At 31.4% G+C, this 21688-nt stretch overlaps 2 protein-coding genes across 2 annotated transcripts; both read left to right on the top strand.

Moving 5' to 3' along the window:
• The first annotated feature begins 3237 nt into the window (after positions 1 to 3237).
• LOC126744352 (catalase-like) lies at positions 3238 to 18814 on the top strand. The gene is made up of 10 exons (XM_050451728.1): positions 3238 to 3382; positions 7398 to 7531; positions 7665 to 7802; positions 15164 to 15219; positions 15358 to 15551; positions 15611 to 15746; positions 17550 to 17746; positions 18012 to 18254; positions 18308 to 18544; positions 18597 to 18814. Exons 1-10 carry the CDS (start codon positions 3326 to 3328, stop codon positions 18738 to 18740), a joined length of 1536 nt encoding a protein of 511 aa, XP_050307685.1. The 5' UTR covers positions 3238 to 3325; the 3' UTR covers positions 18741 to 18814.
• A 147-nt stretch (positions 18815 to 18961) lies between these two features.
• Positions 18962 to 21631, top strand: LOC126744353 (uncharacterized). Its single transcript, XM_050451729.1, has 3 exons — positions 18962 to 20168; positions 20238 to 20420; positions 21101 to 21631. The coding sequence occupies exons 1-3, from the start codon at positions 20076 to 20078 to the stop codon at positions 21497 to 21499; spliced, it is 675 nt and encodes a 224-aa protein (XP_050307686.1). The 5' UTR covers positions 18962 to 20075; the 3' UTR covers positions 21500 to 21631.
• Positions 21632 to 21688: the final 57 nt, after the last annotated feature.

The following is a 21688-nucleotide window of genomic DNA, read 5'->3' as shown; positions in this document are numbered from 1 at the left end:
TCAATTCGTTTTCGAGAAAATTAGAAAAATCTTTGTTTTTTCTCTTGATATAGGCGATGTTCAAATTACTGACGGACATTTTTAAAAACATGTTGTGGGATAACATGGCAGCTGCTGATGATGCGTTGACGAAGTTCATCCAAACTTTCAGGTTGGGGAGTAAACATATTGTGTTTACTCCCGATTTCAAACGACCCCATAGAAAAAGTCTAACGACGTTATATCAGGAGATCTGGCAGGTCATTCTATAGGGCCCCTTCGCCCTATCCATTTATCTGGAAACTCGTCGTCTAGCCATTGCCGCACGGGAAGAACATAGTGAGGAGGAGCGCCGTCTTGCTGGAAATATATTTCAGCCTCATCAAGTACTGCGTTTCCATCATCATCGATTTGGTTTTCAATGGATTCAGTGATAAGCGGATTGATGGTATTTTCTAACATATCCAAGTAAATGTCTCCATTTAAATTTCCATTAATAAATAATGGCCCAATCATTTTATTTCCTAAAATGCCTGCCCATACATTAATTTTTTGAGGGTACTGGGTATGCCCTTTTACAAATGCATGAGGATTTTCATTGCTCCAATATCTACAGTTACACTTATTAACAAATCCATTTAGATAAAATTTGCATTCATCGCTGAAGCAGATATTCTTTACATGAATAGTATTATCATTAATCGCTTGAGACATTTTTACAAAACTCAACTCGCCTATCAAAATCGTCTTCGGTTAACTCTTGCAATATTTTCATTTTGAATGGATGAAATTTATGGTTAAGTATGGGAAGTATAAGTTTGGTAACTGTGTAAATAGAGCCTAATGAAACACCAGTGGCAGCAACAATTTTGCGTAATGAAGTATTAGGATTTATTCCAAAATGACCCAAAACTTTAACTTGAGCGGCTTCATCCAAAATTCGCCGATGATCACGTTTTTTATTTGCACCAGATCCAGTTTCAGTAAACTTAGTAACAAGGTCCAAAACATACCTATGCGAAGTTACCTTCTCCGGATGTCTGGCGTTAAACGTGACGGCAGTTTGCCGAGCACATTGATTTTGGGCACTATAAATTAGAACAATCTTCACTCTTTCGGCTAGTGTGTACCATTTTGGAAGTAAAATCTTTAATTCAACAAATAAATTTTCACTATTCCAAGACTGTCACAAATGTAACTGACGGCAAAATAAATTCTATATTTTCCTTAGCAACTAAATAACTAAGCAGGTATAACAATAAATACAGTTCGCCCAGGATATCTGTGTTGATGAAAAGAATGCGGAAAAAAATTCAGGTTGTTATTTAGTTTTTTCCACGTCTAATCTTCGGAATTGCTGTTTATGTTGGTAGTTTCCGTTTTAAATTATAAACGAATTGTAGATTTGGCAAACCCTAACGGGCAACATTTTGAACACTTATTGAAATAATAACTGATATTTTCATGTATTTGTTTTCTATCTGAACAAATTAAGATAAACAAAGATTTTTCTAATGTTCTCGAAAACAAATCGATTGATTTAAAAAATCAAACGTCAAAATAAAAGACTTCGAAAGACCTTTTAAACAAGCTATTACTCGATACCCTTGCCATTTAAAATTTTTAAGGGGATGACCCTGGGCGGCAATGGGTGAAAGGGGGTGAAGTAATTTTAGGTTAGAAAGTTGTCCTCCTTGACAAACCTTTTGACGTATTTCGGCGTTTTTTTTTTAAACAGTGGTTTTCAATAAACCCTGTATGTGATCTCAAATATGACTCAGACTCTATATTAATTTTCTAGTAGTGAAGCAGGAAACCAAGCAGTTTTATGACATACATCTCTTAGTAAGAATTCAAAACATTTTTTTAAAATTTATATAAAAATTGGTTAGGAAGGATTTTAGAGCACTTGGAAGTATTGCTTTGCAAAAAGCAGTGTTTTAAGTGTTTTCCATATTCTTGTATATATACACAAAGTGTAATAATACAAAAAAAGGGTTATCGGGAGGAAACAAAGATAGACGCAGAAAACCGAAAAAACTAGCCACAGCTACTTCCAATTACTAGCAAAAATTAAAATTAAAATTTTTAAAGTATATGTTAAATACAAAAACAATGACCTTCCCACGATAAAGATAATTTATAAAACCTTCTCACAAATTGAGAATCAATTGAATTGCACAAATTTTAAAGTAGTCTAGGGGTATTTTGCCTATTTAGTAAGTATAATGTTGTACTAAAAATTGAAATTAGTTACCTACTTTGTTGGATACTACGTCAATATTTAGAATATTGAAGAATTATGATTTTTGTAAAAATAAAATAAACCAATTTACTGAATGATAATATCTAACTTAAACTGAAATTGATTATCAGCATTTTTAAATGGGACGAATGAAAAACAAAAGTTGACTTCGGCCTCATTCAAGATAATCTGCCTAGAATTGGAAGCCTGTTATTAACTATAATTAATACTGTAGCTAATTTAATTTTTATACAGTTTATTTCTTATAGTTTTGTGTTTCCTATTAAGAATATAATAGATACAAGAGATTTAGTCAGTCTGTAAGCATTATGGAAAAATTTACACATCAATTAATTTAAAAATAATTTTATTCACTTTTTAAAGTATAAACTAATATTTTTCACCAATAATACAATCTTAATATAAAATAAAAATCTTAAAGCCGAATTAATATGCAAAAAACGAAAGATTTTAAAACCGGACCTGAACATCTGCAAATTTAGTCCAAACACCTGCATTTTACTCTGGCAACTATTTAAACAAATAGATTAATATATTTATTAAATTATTGTGACGAGTCCGATTTTTAAAACGAAACATTTTTATTTAAAAAAAAATACTTTAGGTAATGGTAAATGAAAATATATGTATTTGTAAATATTCTTACATGTTAAATATGCAGCAGATAAAGAAATAAATACGTCTTAAATATTACGCCCAAATAAAGGAAAATAAATTATCGTTGACGGTAATTATATAAATAATATTATTTTTCCTCTTATTTTTCTTATTTTTAATTTACACTAAAGGTTCCAGTCCCACTAGTGTCTTCTTAAAAAAAATATAATAAACAAGAAATGGCTTCGCTTCCCATTGTTTGTTGGCTGATAAGTTCAACCAAAAACCACTAACCAGTGAGAAAAATATAGCTATCAGTCCTTGCAAAATACACACGTGCATGCCCTACTTTTATGCAAACTAAGTCACATATAAATACTGAAGAGTATCAGTTTTTCTTATTGTTTTATTAACCCCTTTAACTAAGAAGTTACAGGTGCATCTTTCTGTATTATTCATATTTGTAACTTTTTAATAATTAAAATGTCTAAACGTGATGCAGCAGCCCAACAATTGGAGAAGTGGAAAACGAAAAATGAGGTAAGTAAATTTTTTTATTAACCAAACATTTAAATAAAATTTATAAAATCTGATATTTTTTTCGTTTAAAACTATAAAATTTTAACTAATAATATTTTTGATGTAATACATTTTATTACTTTGGGTAAACTTTGAATGCTTCTTCTAAATATATTATTATTAAAACATAGTTCAAGACAATTCTTTGGATTATTCTTTAATTATTGGTCTCTTATTCTTAATAATGTAATGTTATAAATATGTAATGTAAAAATGTTAAAGGGCGCTCGATTTTCTTGCAAGCACTCTGACAAATAACAAATGTTGTAGTTTATTATGCCCTATTATAGTAGAAAGTTTATTATCCTCTGTTTCAATATAAGCCTCTATACGGTTTTACGGTTCCTACCTAGAGCAGTCTATGTAATATATTTATAAATGTAATATTTTTGCAATATGTCCAACGTAAAGTTGGCTCGTATGAGAATTTTGAAAACTATAAGTTTAATAATTAATATTCTAAGAATTCATTTCTAAGCATTATTTTGAAATAAAGACCACAAAGGAAAGTTATCTTTGACAAATTTTTCAGAAAACGATTGTCAATTTCCACAATTTTCGTGACATATAATTTTTAAAACTAGTAAATCAAGTTTAAATACAAACTTGAATTTGCACCTTAGATTAAAGATTAATTTTAATAATTATTAATTTCGGGTAACTACGAAATAACCAATGAAGAATGGTATGTCATGATTGAATGCGTTTTTCCACTGTGTTGAAACACAAAATTTGATATTATGTATTAATTAATATTATACACTTAATAAATCTATAAAAATATTTATGAAAGGTAAGTATAGTAACAAATTTAAACTCAAAATATCTGCATGTTTTTGATGTGCAAAATTTTTGTAATTTGCAGATCTGTACGATTTTCAGCCAATATCGGTAGATCATGTAAAAAAAGAAACATCACTAAACACTTTAACTATAACTTAACCATTTCCAAAAGACCGATGAAATGCGCAGACGAAAGAGTAGAAGAGTCATTAGGCAACAGGGACAGAAAATGATAAACTTAAAAAAAAATCTTTTGACTCAGTTTACACTCGACCTATTTTAGCCGTGATTATAAATTTTGTAATAATATTAAACATTTTAAAATATATTATAATTGTAAATAATTAAAAAATTACAAATTGACAAATTAAGATATGTAGGTTTTGTGCTCTTCGACAGTTAAATTTTGTGGTCCATAATTCTCCTCAGGTATTTCCTCTATTCCAGACAATTCACTATTTTGTTCAATATCTGTACCACTTTCTACATTAATAAAAAGCTGATTAACAATAATATCGACCGATGGTTTGTTGAAATATTATTATGCTTGTTTGCCACATATGCCTTTAATTTAGCTCAAATAAGCTCAATTGGGTCTAAATCTGGATGATATGGTAGTACTCATAAGACGTCATGACAATTCATACTTTGGTTTGTGATTCTTTATTATTATATTTTGCCTTTAATATAAATTTATTACATGCAAGTCCGTTTTTACATTTCTGCATTCCTTGACAAAGTTGTCGATTACAACCATAGTATTTGTTTTTAAATTTGGAATAGGATTCTCCATGACCCACTTTTTATAATTTTCGTAATTCATGTCATGATGATGAGTCCCGACTTATGGTATTTGATTCCCAACCTACATAAGGGGAATTCATTGGGAACAAATCCATTTTCATCGATTCCTGTGACTATCAGTTTTTTAATATCTTTCAAATTCTCTTCACTCCATCCTTTAGTATGGATATGAGATGAATTAATATAACCACTACCTCGTTTCCATCAAATTAAATAAATTGCTAATTATTTCACGACTCTGACCAATTAGTAATTTATTTTTAAAAGACATTTGAAAAGTTGAAGAAAAATGTCCAAAAAACACTTGGCATTATTACTTAACTGATCTTGATTGTAATACTCGGCTATAACACTGCGATAAAAACTAACAGGTTTTAACATGAGCAAAAGCCATCATCAACCGGTTTTGCCACTGCGCATTCAAATTTCTTTGGCCACTTGGATATGGTAAAGTTGTAAGTGCATTTAAAAAAGGTCATTTCTAACGTAAGCAGTTGCTAGATGAAATTATCCGTTAGGGTGAGGATGTCCAGTAATTTTTTTTAAGCGGTATTATCACTGGACGATTCACATGAACCATTATAGGATTACGGTTTAAAATAATAATAGGATTAAAATAATAATTTGGAATGATTTTTCTCTACCTTGAACTCCTTGATTGGTCGAGTTTTAAACGGACTTTTTTAAAATATTCTACATTCCGAAAGTTCGTTCTAGTTTCTAATTATAAACTGGACCATTTTTCATGTGACGAAACCAGTCTGCTCGAACTTCTTCTAGATATTTTCGTTTTAAAAGTTTCATCCTATTATCGCACTCCACATAAAAATGCCCACGAGTAGGAAATGTTAATATTATAGTTAAGTTTAAACATTTTCTAAACACAATTTAGAAAATATGTAGTTCATTTTCTGGCAAGAATGACAAAATACATTCAAATGTTCAACCTCAGAAGGTAAATTAATGATTGAATTTTTAAAGAAAATTAAGTTTATTCCATTAGCAGCTTTTATTCCAACATTCTCCTGGCATGAATAAAACAATACCCCAGAATCTGACTATCTGTGGACAATAAATGAAAATAATGACAACCGACGATTAAAGTATACATCATTAGTGCTGATTTTTGGCATAGATAAGTTTCTTCCATAGTCTATGCATAATGCTTTAACTTCTACATTTTATCGACTTCTAATCGGGTCTTTCTTTATTTGGTGTAAATTTGATCGGCTTTTGTTAACTGATATTTTTGTACTACCTGCAGCTTTTTAATTTCTGGTTCATTCTGGTATGCATTTATTTAAACTTACCGCATATACAGATATCACCGCGTGCCTAGCCAAAAGTAATATTGAATTTGGTACACAATACAATACTTTAGGATGTATGTCTTTCAACAGTTCATATATTTTTTTAAATTAAACTCTGCAAACAACTACTTTTTACTTCTACTAATGGCTTAATGTACCCTTGAAGGATTTGATGTGTTAAAAAATTGTACATTTACAAAATTGTGTTTAAAAAGTGTACACTGCATAGCTCAATTTGTGTTTAAATATTTATACCTTTTATCTACAGAAATATGTTCAGATATCTGAATTCTACGCTGTATTGCTTTAATCCTACATCGTTTTAACCAATAGAAAAATAATTTTAAGGACTTAAATAAAAGTTTTGGATAGTAGTAAAACTGTTTTGTGATTTGAATCAGGCTCTGTTTCCCTCATATAACCTCAAATATTGTAAGGAATATTTTTAGTTTTTCCAAATCACAGTTTTCTGTGTCCGTTACAACTAGATTAAAATAATTCTAGTAGTTTTGAAATCTAAACTAACTACTTTTTAATATAAACGTATTACAATAATTAGATATTTGGTATTTGGTATGCTTTTCAACATTACTCAACAGGTTCTTACCTTTTACCGCAAGGAGTTGCTACTTTATTGCCCTGCATATAAATATTGCATTTTTTACTGACATATCACACCTTTTCCTGGCATTGTTTCAGTTATAAATACTACAGTTATAAGCTAAATTTATTAAAAAAAATACTTATTACGTTTTTCCGCTTTGATTTTTATGTTTTACAAGGGCTCATTAGCAACTTTTTTTTATAAATTTAAATTATTTTATACAAAACTTGATGCTTATTATGATAATGTAATATTAGAGCAAACTAATAATTAATATAAATAGAGCAAACCAGAGTGAAATCTTATATCATAAAAGCTTACTTTGGTTTCCTTTGAAGCAGTTTGATAATAATAACAAATAGATACAAAAAACCATCTGACACGCGTTATGTAGAAAACATGTATTACCATAAATTTGCTACAATAAATCCATCATATCTCTGAAAAAAATTATGAACTATATTATATTTTAAAGAACAAAATTGGTTATGCGACAAACAGCGCTGGAATTGGAATTGTCAATACCATGACTAGTTTGACAGTTGGCAAGTATGGACTAATTCCACTTAGAGACTGGCAGATGATCGAGCACCTAAGTCATTTCCATAGGTAAGTAACATAAATAGTTAATTAATTTACTTTATTTAATTAAAAGCATATAACTTTTTACAAATTTAAAAGAAAGTGTTTTATTAGAAATGATTTCATTCATTTATTAAACTATAGTAAAATAATATTTTAGAGAGAGAATTCCAGAGAGGATTGTTCATGCGAAAGGGGCTGGCGCATTTGGTGTCTTCGAATGCATTAAAGAACTTAGTGAATACACAAGCTCCTCAGTTTTTGAGTTTGTTGGAAAAAAAACTCCAATCGCTGTAAGGTATGTTTTATTAATACTTAAATAAACATAATAATTTAATTCTTTGTTAGAACTAATTTTTGATTCCTCGAAATTTAGAATGATAAATAAGCAATTATGGTGATAATTTTTTAAGGGCGATACCAAGCCCATACTTATAAGATAATTTTAAAACTGACCTTTTTCCATTTTCGTTTTTTACTTGTAACCTACTAACATAGTCCTATGGTTGGAACCTTTGGTGTGATGCTCAAATTACGAGACAGTTCTACCACTAACCAAAATTCTTAATCTTTAATCTCGACACGTGTTTCGCTAACGATGATAGCATCCAAAAATTAATCAAGATTAAAACTAAACTAAAAGTACTTACAGATGTCCTTATATACTAATGATGTAACTAATAGAGCGGAAAAAGCAATGAAGCATGACGAAACAAATTTTAAATACTGACTAAACTATATAATTCACTATAAGGGATTGGACCTTAATCCCGTTAAGAATGTTTTTTGATTTTTGAATATTGCTAAACTTTCGTATGCATCTAATTTTCTATTGTTAATAACTGATTTAAGTAATTTTAAGTTGTCTATCCCTACAAAGTGACCAGTACTTAAAACATGTTCAGCCACACTTGACTTTTCAACTCTTCCATATTTCACATGAGCTACACGTTCTTTAAATCTGACATTAATTGATTTTCTGTTTTGTCCTATGTACTTTTTATCATAATCGTTGCAATTAATCTCATAGATCCCAGACTTTTCATTGGTCTTTATTTTATCTTTTGGGGTTGCTGAAAGATTTCGTAACTTGGCTGAACTTTGATAGATCATTCTTAGACCTAAGTCTTTGAAAACTCTATCGAAGCCTCTCGTCAAGATAGGATCGTATGGTATTGCAACAAAAGTTTGCTTATTTTCTTCATGCTAGCCATTTTATGTTAAAAACAATGGTTTGAGTCACTAGTTATGTAACTAAAAGTATTTGTTTCTTTTCTATAAATATCAAATTCTACTAACTATTATTCTTCCTAAACTATTATTATTTTTGATGACTTTAAGATTGAAGAGTATCTAAGAATGGAAGCTGGTTATTTGTTTCTTGTTCGAAGGTGAATTTAATAGATGGAAAACAGTTATTGAGTTGTTCTACAAAATTACCAATATTGCATTTGCTTTTGTCGAATACAGCAAACATATCGTAACCAAACTCGTCGGAAGTAAAGGAACGTATTTTTTGCATTTAACTCAAAACGGTTCATAAAGAGCTCTGCTAGGAAAGGAGAGAGGTAATTACTCATGGCTGTTTCTTCCAGTTGTTCATAGTATGAGTTGTTATATTGAAAAATATTTTGTGACATACAAAGTTTTGTTAATTTAATTATTTCTTGGATATTATCCATTACTTACCATTACTTTCCAGAAGTTCAATCAGAAATTCCAAAGTTTCTGGTATGGGAATGCTTGGGAACAAAGAAGATACATCGAAAGAAATAAAAATTTTCTTTTCGAAATCGATGCGAAATCATCAAGAGGCCATTTCCAAAAAGACCATCAACTCGTTTAAAATATTCTGGTTTACCTAACATAACAACTTTGTTTCCCTTGTCAGCTTTTAAATAGAAACAATCTAAGGAGATCTGTAAATAGTTTTAATCTTCTCCCGAAGATGCTAACATCATTAGCGAAACACGTGTCTGGATTAAAGATAAAGAGTTTTGGTTAGTGGTAAAACTGTCTCGTAATTTGAGCATCACAGCAAAGGTTCCAACCATAGGACTATCAGGATGGCTTCACGGTCAACGGAACAGAATTTGGATTTTAAGATCAGTACTAAAATTAGATTAATTAATGCAGATGTTTGATTTCTAAAATCTTGCAAACGCCTTTCAGTTTTTCCAAAGTTTATTCATGTATCTTTATAAAGTAAATCTTAATTTGCCAAAAAGGCTGAAGTTTTTGTCAAGCAAGAATGACTAGATTTAGAAATTAAAAATTTATATAGTAAACGTAGTATTTTAGAATTAGAAGCATACACACTTTTTAAAAAACTTATTTTTAGACAAACTGATTTAGAGTATCAAGCATGGAGCAATTTTCAAAGAAATATGTTACTACAATTACATTAGCAAATTTTCTTCACTAAACAAAAAACTTAAAAAGTTAGCGAGTGCGAAGGATAAATCACAAAAGGAAAAACCCATTAATATTGTTGAAAATCAATCCTCTCAGTCATTTGATAGGAAAGAACTTAATGTTCTCAATAAAGGTCTAAACTTTGCACCAGTTTCAAATTGCAAAAACTGGAAGAGATTATAGTAAGTGTTGAATCATCAATTCAGTACTTGCCGGAATCATCGAAAGGTTTTGCTGGAGAAACGATTCGCAACCAAATTACAAAGAATCTTACTAAATCAAAAAACACATCGGGTTCTAATATTGTTAAATGACTGAGAGAAAAATATTGTTTCTATTTAAAAGCTGACAAGGGAACCAAAGTTGTTATTTTAGACAAACTAGAATATTTTAAACGAGTTGCTGATCTTATTGAGAATGGCCCTTAAAAAAAGCTTTCTAAAAACCCTTTATCAAAAATGATTTCGCAGGTTAAGAGAGCATGAGATGACTGCAAAAACCTTGTTTCCTCTTCAGAAAAATTCAAGTTACAACTTTCGAACCCAACAATTCCAAAATTATATCGTTTAAATTCTTGTTTCTTTCGATGTTTCTTCTTTGATCCCAAGCATTCCCATACCAGAAACTTTGGAATATCTGATTGAACTTGAAGGTAATGGTTTCGATAATATCCAAGAAATAATTAAATTAACAAAACTTTGTATGTCACAAAATATTTTTCGATATAACAACTCATACTATGAACAACTGGAAGGTACAGCCATGGATCTCTCTCTCCCTTCCTAGCAGAGCTCTTGATGAACCGTTTTGAGTTAAATGCAAAAAATACATTCCAATACTTTCAACGAGTTTAATCAAGATATGTTGATGATATTTTTGCTGTGTTCGACAAATACAAATGCAATAGTCAAGTGTGGCTGAACACGTTTTAAATATTGGTCACTTTGTAGGGATAGACAACTTAAAATTACTTAAACCAGTTAATAACAATAGAAAATTAGATGCATATTCGCTTTTTGGGTATTAAGGTTATTTAAGTTAAGCTCCTAGCAATAGGTCTATTTATAGAATCTGAACCCTTGAGACATCTTCATGCATGTAGGATATACCAGTGCATTTTCAGGTATTTGAGGCAGTTGTTTAATACTGTTCGTGATCTAGCATCTTATTTTCTTTTGTTTTTATGGTTGCCCCGCCCTAAAGAAGCCAAAAAACAGAAATACGTGTTGGCAGGTACTATCATTGTTCCTTCACTTTTACGTCTTATGAAGTATTTCGACAAACTTATCTTTTTTATTATGTCTTGCTATTGATCTACCTATTCGCTGCTTAGTCTACCGGTTTCTCCAGAAATTCATCCATCTTTCGATGCACGCCATCAAGCGCCATCAAAGATTTTATATATTTTTCTTAAATTAATTATAATAATAATAATAAATCGATAAATAAACAAAAAAAATATTTTTTAAAATAAATAATTTGGAAAGTCCAAGAAGAATGCTTATAGGTCTTAGGTCAGAGAGCACTTTAGGATCGTTGTTTTTTGCCATAGGAGTAATAGTGCTAATTTTCCATTGACTTGATTAATAACAATATAGGCCAGTATTAGTGGAATATGTGGTATCGTGACCAGTTCCATTTGTTTTAAATTGTTTAATTAACCTAGCGATTTCTTCTGTATCGGGCATTTTAAAAGAAGCATCATAGCTTCAGTGATTTTTGCTAAAAGAATTGACCAAATGTTGATTTTATCCAGGTCTAGAAGCTGCTCTAAAATTATTAATTCATTAGTACTTTTAATAATACTATTAGATATTTCTGAAAATTTACTGTTTTTAATGTTTTACTCTTTTAAGGTATTCTATAAAAAATATTTTTTTTATATAAGTATATTTATTAATTAATCTAGGGGAAGGGTGTACAAGATGACATAGGGTTTTCAACAATCAAAATTGTCTATGAACAAAAAATATTTTAATTCTACAAAAGTAACAAAAAAATACAGGCATCTCTACTCTATTTTTCAAAATAAAAATCACTAAAAAAACTCAAAAAAAAATTCTCATTTTAAAGGTATTTAATTTAAAAAAGTAAAAGTTCGTTTTACCCTCCTAAGTGGGTAAAATGACATACCTATTAAATATTGCCAAAAATTTCTGTAGAAAATTAATTATCGCAACACAGTTCACAAATAAACATCTTAGTTTTTTTGTCGACTCCAGCACACTCAGCGTGTGCCCATTTCGAGCAAGAACAACATTGCAGCCAAATTTCCTTTGCCTTTGACCTTTTAAACTCTTCCACATAGTAAATGCAAGTACCATTTTCGTCGTCTTCTATTAAGAATGGGTTGTTTTCCGATTCAGAGTCAGTGTCAACAAATATTTCGACTGTGGGTGTAGTTCTTGATTTTGCTTCCTCCAAATTTGGAGTAGAATTTAGCACGGTAGTTCCCTGACGCTTTCTCGGCTTCCTCTTGCCCTGGCCTGAGATAATGGTCCTACTGGAATGGGACTCAGATCGGAGACAGTAACGGCAAGTAAACTTTTATTTTGTTGATCTGATGTGCTGGGGATTACTTTTTGAAGATTGGTTACGTCCTTTAAATTGCCCATCCCGCTTGAAGTTTGTAGAGATAGTGCTGCGGAAGGTTCTTCAGCTAGAGTGTTTTTTATATTTATATTACCTTCAGATTCTGGAATATTTGTTGTCTCTGCTGCTTGAAACACGTTTTCTGGAAATACATCAGGATTTAGTGGGCGTATTCCGGTTTTAGAAAAGCCGTTGGTTGCATTTTGAATAGTGGCAGCTTTTTCATATGCTTCAGTAAGTAAGGCACCTATTTGAAATTGCGTTACAACTCTGCCTGGATATGCCTTAAGCCACTTGGTTATAGCTTGATCGAAATAGGTTTTTAAGGGACCGAAAAATAAAACATCAAGGGGCTGCAGTCGGTGGGTGCAGTGAGGAGGCAAGCAGAGCAGAACAATACCATATTTTTTTGAGAAAATTAGACCATCAAGGTACTTATGGCCATCAACAATTAAAGGCACCTTTTCGTCTGATGAGGCCTTCGTAAACTTTTGAAAATGTTTTAACCATTGCAAAAATACTGGTCCAGTCATCCAACCAGACTCCTGAGCAATGCCAAGAGTCCCTGGGGGAGCATTATCAGTAAGTTCGTTATTCATGTTTTTTTTTGGGAAATATTAAGGCTGGTGGGATAAAATTACCATTGGAACATGCAGCAAGCAACGGTTACATGGGATCCCCTTTCGGCACTGGTTATGGCTCCTACTTGCTTACGACCTGTTGTTGCAAATATTTTTTGAGGCTTTTGCACAGTAGAGGGTGCTGATTCATCAACGTTATATATGTTAAGTGGATTGATATTTTCTTTTTTAATCACCTTTTCTAGAATCTCAAAAAAACGAGCAACCTGTGGTTTGTTAAAAGCCTGGGCTCTAGCAGCAGATGTCGCCTCTGGCTTACGTAATGCTATATCCGGATTTCTTCTTCGGAATTCTCGCAGCCAATCTTTTCCTGCTGTTTTCTTCTTACGGTTAAAGTTATGTTGAAAGCCATTTTTAAAAGCTAACTGGTAGGCCAAGCTTAACACATCCTTCCTTCTGAGTCCAAAAAATCTTGACTCTAGAAGTTTTAGATGTTCAACTAACTGCCGTTCTACTTCTGGTGGAAAAGTAGGCTTAAATCTACCGAGGCGTTTTTCCCCCGTATTTATTGTTTTATTTGTTTTTAAAGCATGTCTTCGTAGGGTTGCTTGTGGTACCCCGTAAGTCTTAGATGCCTTTAACCAGCCCATTTCACCATTATTGACCGCTTCTATGGCTTTTAACATCGAATCTGTACTCCATGACTGCCTATTTGTCTTTCTTTCGTACAATCGGGGCATGACAATCTGCAATAACAAATAAAAACATTATTTCTATAAGTCGGGCAAAATGACATACTATGTCATTTTAGCCGACAACGCACTATGTCATTTTACACGACTAGAGAAAACAAAAAAAATATTTTTTCTAATATTTGCCTTATTCCTCTTGTAAATCTTTTATTACTAAATGTTAAAAAAAATAGTTTAAATAATCAGTTAAAATAAAACAACTTACCTAGCGAAATGTTGTCTAGTAGTATAACCAAATTAAAAAAGCGCGAAAAATATTTTTGCACCACAAATTTAGAAATATCGAGCGTACACCTCCGTTAGTGAGCAGAGACAAACTGAAGTGGTTGGAACCTGTTGGGTAAATAATTTATGATCTAATTTAGCGCATGCGTATATTCTTACGACGTTACATATAATAAGTATGTCATTTTACCCCACTATGTCGTTTTCTACACCTTTCCCCTACTTGCATCAACTATCAAATTTCTTTAGCACTACTACGAGAATTTTCCACGTTGTTCTAAGCTACTCAACTGAAAATAATATTATTTTTTTATTGCAAGTTGATAATTTAAAGCTTAAAAAAAAACAATATTTACTAAAAAAACAAATCGTAGGACAAAAAGCAAATTAATAAATCAAACTTGGTGGTGTTCAAAACCTCGACAAGGACGGTGAGACTTTTAAACCCAATATCTAAAAAACATCGATGAAGTGTAGAAACCATTAAGAATTAATTGTTGCATTAATGCTTAATTATTTGTCACACAAAACATCGATAGTTATAGATGTTGACTCTGCCTCTCTAATTTCTGTACATCATACATCTTGAAAGTATACCTGTGTAAGAATATTCATGTCATAAAGATTGGAAGAAGAAGAATTGTAACATGTATACTAATTAAATTATGTGAGACATAAAAACATCATAACACGTAGAACTTAAAGGAAGTAAAAGAACTAAGATAGTTATTTACTACAAAACAAAATCTACGATTATGTTGGATGAAAATGTATGTAAAGCAACACAGTAAATACATTTAGTTGGTACAGAACTGTCTTTAATAGGATTTCAACTTTGATTATCAAATAGATGGTAAAATTCGGACTTAAGCTCACATACTGGTCAAAATCTTTTTTTTTTGGTAATTTAATTTTTATTGAAATTCTTCAACTATCAGATTATATGTTTAGATTACGTAATTATGTTCAGTTTCTTAGGCTTTAAAATACACAAAATTGAAGTTTTATTTTTTATAACCCATCTCTTTTAATCGATTTCCGACAACTTATACTATTTTTGTAGATATAAACACTTACTAAATATTAATATGTAGGTTTTCTACTGTGGCAGGCAACATGGGTTCAGCAGATACAGTTCGAGATCCTAGAGGTACAATTATTCAATTTAATTATAAAAATAGTATTCTTTATGTTGTTTCTTTAAAACCCAATAAACTAAAAAAAAAAATTTTATACAAGTACAAACTATATGCAAGTCCAAAGCTAATAAACGTGATATTTAACATAGGTTTCGCTATAAAATTCTACACTGAAGACGGAATTTGGGATCTTGTTGGGAACAACACTCCAGTCTTTTTCATGAGAGATCCAATTTTGTTTCCGATGTTCATCCACAGCCAGAAAAGAAACCCTGTCACCAATCTGAGAGATTGGGACGCTTTTTGGGATTATCTTTCTTTGACCCCAATGTGTGTGCATCAGGTAAAAAACGATTATATTTTAACTATCTATCTACGTTTATGTTCATTATTTATTTATAGGTTATGATTCTATTTTCTGACAGAGGTATTCCCAAAGGACACCGTCATCAACACGGTTATGGTTCCCATACATTTTCACTTATTGATAAGAACAGGAAACTTACTTGGTGCAAATTTATTTATAAAACTGATCAAGGTAAATATTATACTAAGTTATGAGTTTAAAAAGTAACAAGATTCATTCAAGTTTGACTATTTTAGGAACTAACATTCTTAAGGCTTATACATTACTCTGACCCAATTGTTTAAATCTGACAAAAACACGAATCGACTTCAGTGATCTCAAGAAAGTGGTCTCAGATAAACGGCATGAATGCTGAGTATCGTTTTTATTTAAATCGAATAAGCATAACCTAAATTACTATAAATCGTGTATTGGTAGAGTTTGTCTAGCTAAGGAAAGGTACACCATCTGTTTCAAAGCTGCGCCAAGTTTTGTCCTCTAATAACGCGCGATTAGCGACAGTAGCGCGCCTTTTTTTAATTTTAATTTCAGAAAAGTAAAAGGCACAGAACACAAATATAAGAATTAACGCAACGGCACTGTTATGCAATATATATGCAAATCGGGGCGATCGATATCGTTGCTTTGGCAGCGGTGTAAACAAATTTACTGCGCAACCGAGTCAAACAATACGTGCTGTACCTTTCCTTAGCTAGACAAAGTCAACTAAACTTTTTCGTTAACTATATACTTAAGTAACTCGAAAATTTCATCCATTTTCCCAAAGATGCTGGCCATACGTTTTTATAAAAGCAAAAACACATTTTTTTTGATTTTTGTGATTCTGTAGATTTTGTGTTTTTGCCTTTTATAAAAAAATATATACTGAATTGTTATCAATATAAAGGAAGTTACGAATAAATTAGTAAACATCATACCAATAAATCGAAATACAATAGCGCGATTACACATAAGAAATATGGAGCTCTGGTTGGTAAATGACATTCGCTGTCAATCAAAGTCAATCAAAAAATCAAAGGAATCAATAAACAAATGGATGGGTTTATGCTGTAAAGCAAATACTAAAAAACTTTGATTTTTATGAAGAAGACAATAAAGAAGTAACTGCAACTAGATATAAATAAAAGAGTACAGTCTACAGAATAGTAAGCCCCATACTTCCCTGTACTACAAATACCATATTTTTATCTATTTTTAGAGGACCAACTTTTATCAGCCCCAATTTGTTAGGCTATCTTAGATCATAAGTATTCAAAGAGTAATATGAGAGAATAAACAAATCATAGTTTAAAAAATAATATAGAAAGAATAACCATTTTAGCTCTCAAAACAAACAAAACAAGGCAATCCTTGGACTTACTACTTTTATTTAAATATAGTCCGAGTAAACTCAGTCCACCAATGCTCTACAGCAATCTAATTGAAATATATGGAAACAATAACTAGACCTTAAGACGTTCAATATAAAGGACAAAGCACTCAAAAGATGAACAAGAAAAATTAACGGATCATACTACACCATTTTTGGTCTATTTTTAATATTCTTTTAAACTATTTCTAATCAAATTAAGCATAAATAGTAAAGTTAATTCATTATAACAATGTGAAAGAAAGATTTAATCTGATAACAACGAAATCCCTTCAAAAATAATATGTAAATATTTGATTATTACAAATTTAATAAGTATATTACCCCACAGGAAGTTAATTTCTATTTTTAATTAATCATTTTAAACCAGAGCATAACAATAGAATAATACGTAGTCTCGTACTAAACATTAGATCGCTTTTTAAAAAATCGAATACTCTGGTATCTCTGTAATGTAAACGCGCGGGATAATTAAAACACATATTGGGTCAGAGCTTTCGTTACTGAGTGACAGTTCATATTTTCTGATGTTATCTCATTTCTAAGGAAACAAACATTTAAATGTAGCAGTCTGATTTTTATTTTAATTAATTTGTATTTTAAAGGCATTGAAAACTTTGAAGATCCTAATGAAGCAGAAAGAATTGCGGGAGAGGATCCAGATTACGCTATAAGGGATCTGTATAATGCTATCGAAAATGCTAAAGATTATGATGATTATCCCTCTTGGACCTTTTATATTCAAGTTATGACACCGGAACAGGCAAAGCAGCAAAAGTTTAACGTGTTTGATCTTACTAAAGTAAGAAATTACAATTTTATTTATTTTAGCGTTAAAAGTTAAGAAACTCAAAAGCTAGGAAATATTTCCCAAAAAAAAAGATCTCATTAAATCTCAAATTGAATCTGCAAGTTTCAGAATTGTATAACGTATACTCTTTAGAAAATAATAAGCAAGCATTTCTTTAGTGTTCTTGGATTGGATCTTTAGTTTATAAAAATAGCAACCCATTGAAAAAGTACAGCTTATTATCGGCATTTTCTCATATTATTTTCTAACATTTTAGGTGTGGCCTCATAAGGATTTCCCTTTAATTAAAGTTGGAAAGTTCTATTTAAACCGCAACCCAAGCAACTACTTCGCAGAAATCGAACAATTAGCCTTCAGTCCAAATAACTTAACACCCGGAATAGGAGATTCACCAGATAGAATGTTGCAAGCCAGAATGTACTCATATCAAGATGCACATAGATATAGAGTCGGAGTCAATTTTCAGCAATTGCCTGTTAATAAACCGGTGAATCCTAGAGTAAGTATTAAAACATCTTTAATTACTTCTAAGTAGATCATTGTCGTTTGTAGAACAACTTCCAAAGAGATGGACTTATGAGCTTCTATAATCAAGGAGGAGCACCCAACTATTATCCCAACAGCTTTGGAGGGCCGCATCCAGACCCTGAAGCAGCAAATTGGACACCTCCACCACAACAGTTTGAAGGAAAAGAAGACTATTATCCAGAGTTCTTTGATGAAGATAACTACTCACAGCCAAAAGTGTTTTGGGAACGGGTTTTAAATAATGACGAGAAAACTAGATTGGTAATTAAATTATATAACAGTTTATGATGCAAGATTAATTTTTCTTTATTAGGTTAACAATTTGGCCAGTACTATAAAATTAGCCAAACGAGATATTCAAGAACGTACTGCCGAAATGTTTAGTAATGTCAGCGAGGATCTTGGAGCTAGATTAAAGGAGCAATTGTTTGGCCAAACAAAGATCGTTCATTTGTAAATGGTTACTCTTAATATTGATGTTAAAATTATTATGCATTTAAAACAAAATATACATAGCCAAATCATCTTCTATATTCTGTTTTATTTTCAATCAAAATATTTGTAATCTATATTATTACTATATTTAGATAAGTCTCTTGCTAACCTGTACATAGGTGTTTCGCTGCTGTGGCAGTTTTCTGATCTAATATTTCTTACAATATACCTTTTTAATATGCAAACTAGGTATCAATGTTTTGTACTTTTGAACTTTTAAATAGAATCTTAAGTTGTTTAAAATTTTTGTTATATTCAAAATGTTCTGAGGCTATCTATTTTTAAATATTTTTATGCTTTATTCATGGCTTATCGTTTAATTAATTTGAGGGCATTTGGCCTTTCACAGCTCATTGGTCAAAGAGGGTGCTTATTGACAAAACATCAAATATGGATTTACTATTAAGCATTTAGATTTTAGGCAATAAACCATCTGTTTTACATGATTGACATTAAAATCAACGAAAACTCAACAACAACTTCAATAGAAATATTAAATAAATATAATTTGCTATACACAAACGCAAAACCATACATATAGAAAAAGGAAAGTGGATGGACACAAAAAATACTATCTTAAAACGAAATAATAAAAAACACGTGACAGTCCTAGAAAAATACAAATACCTTGGTATTAATCAAAATATAAGAATTAATAAGAAACCACAAAAAAAAGCCTAAAAAACAATAAAAAAAAAGACTGGAGGACTAGACTAAACTCAATTCTCGAAACATGTTCAAAGCAATCCTCACATATTCGTTTGGAATAGAACACTGAAAACAGGCAGATCTACAAGCACTCAATAGACTCGCTTGCACACAACACAGGAAACTAAGTACATCCAAACTCACAAGAATTACAATTAGCAGAAAAAGAGGAAGATGAGGTCTTATTATCGTACAAGCACTATACTCTAAAATAACAGAAAATCGATAATAGGATGACGTAAACATAGACATCAGCTGTATATGGTTCGAACAAGGAAGGATAAACCCAGAGACAGAAGAATTCCTACTTGCCATACAGGATCAAGGAATTAATACTCCACACTGAGATCTTAAATAAACTGCAGCCAAGTAGAATCGACAAACCATATTACACACATCACTCAGTCACTGACAGGGTCAGTCACTGACATTCACTCTGTACTATGACAGACCAATACCAACCGATAAAACAGTAGCAGCTAAGAGGCCAGATGTAGTACTACTAATAAATAAACAAACCAAAACAACGTACCTTATAGATAATGCCGTAGCGAATGATAAAAATTTACGTGCGAAACTTACGGAAAAAATGCACAATTATCTACCACTAGCCGAAGAAGTAAAAAGAATATTGAACCACGAAACAACGATTCTACCGATCATAATTTCAGTAACAGAATTGGTAATATTAATATTAATAATAATAATATATAATAATATTAATAACAATAATAAATATTATTAAAAACAGGACACAAACATGAGGCAAGCAATATCAGCAAACGAAAGGCTAGCGTTGACGCTACGATTTTTAGCTACTGGGAGATCGTTTGAGGATCTAAACTTTTCCACTATCATTTCTCCTACAACCCTAAGTGAAATTGTGATGGAGGTTTGCAACGCCATAATTGAATTATTGGCAGACTACATCAAAGTAAGTAAACATTATTTTTACATAAAACAAATATATTTTTTTATTATTTTATTTTACATTAGAAGCTATTACAATTTATTTAAATGAACTTAAATATGTCGGTATAGTAGAAAGGTCTGTTGGTGATTGTGGTGTGTGTTCTGTTTGAAGGGCTTGTTGATAATTTTGGGATACTTTTTGAAGCTCTATATATTGTCGATTTTGACTAACGTTGTGTGCTTCATCTAATGGCATTGGTGGAGAGAACATGGGCGTTGAAGTGTAACTATAGTTGCAACTTGCGGATGATAAACTTTGAACTGATGGTGCTCTTGAATATACATCAACAAAATTTGCTTCGTCACAATTTATTTTGACGGAGCTTTTGGTTAAGGTGCCCTGTTCCGCCTCGAAAAGAATATCATTTATGTATTTCTCCGCCAACCTTCGTTGTTGTGGGTCAATAAGACTTTTCAACTTTGCTTCCCAAATTTTTCCAATGGGATACTTATTCATCGTCTTTAGTTAGATATTCACGCGCCATGGATAATTGCTGCTGACGATCTTAGTTATCCTGGTTTCCAGTAGCTTTTCTTTTTGTTGCTTTCTTAGTTCTATCAGTGCCTTCTTTTTGTTGCATGTCTTCAGAACGCTGAAACAATAGGAAACAGATCAATGAATTAAATGCTTTGTTTTTTTAGATACCATTGACCGGAGACGAATGGGAGAAAATAGCAAAGGACTCTGGGGCAAAGTGGCAATTTTGGAACTGCCTTGGGGCAATAGACGGAAAACACGTTCACATTATTAAACCAGCAAATTTTGGATCAAGGTACTATAATTACAAGGGCACTCACAGCATCGTTTTGATGGCGATTGTAGATGCTAATTATAATTGTATAATGGTTGATGTTGGCACTAACGGACGGGTATCGGATGGTGGAGTTCTTTACAATACCGATTTTTGGGAAATGTTCCAAAACAATCGGTTAAATATTTCTGATGCCTCAAAACTGCCAAATACCGCCGAAAAATTTCTTTACGTTTTTATAGGGGATGATGCCTTTTGCGCTGAGCAAACATTTATTGAAGCCATTTAGCCAAGAGGATTTATCAGTGACAAACCGGATTTTTAATTACCGATTGTCACAGGCTCGCCGAGTAGTTAAAAACGCATTTGGCAAAAATGTAAAATATAACTTTCCTGTTCCAATAAAACACTATTTACTTACCTCATTTTGTTTTATTGAGCTTCTTCCTTTCTCCGAAATTTCAACATCTGCTAAAAA

This window comes from Anthonomus grandis, chromosome 14 (assembly GCF_022605725.1).
Source record: "Anthonomus grandis grandis chromosome 14, icAntGran1.3, whole genome shotgun sequence".
NCBI lineage: Eukaryota > Metazoa > Arthropoda > Insecta > Coleoptera > Curculionidae > Anthonomus > Anthonomus grandis.
Note: the sequence above shows the minus strand (reverse complement) of the source record. Positions and strands in the feature narration are given on the sequence as shown.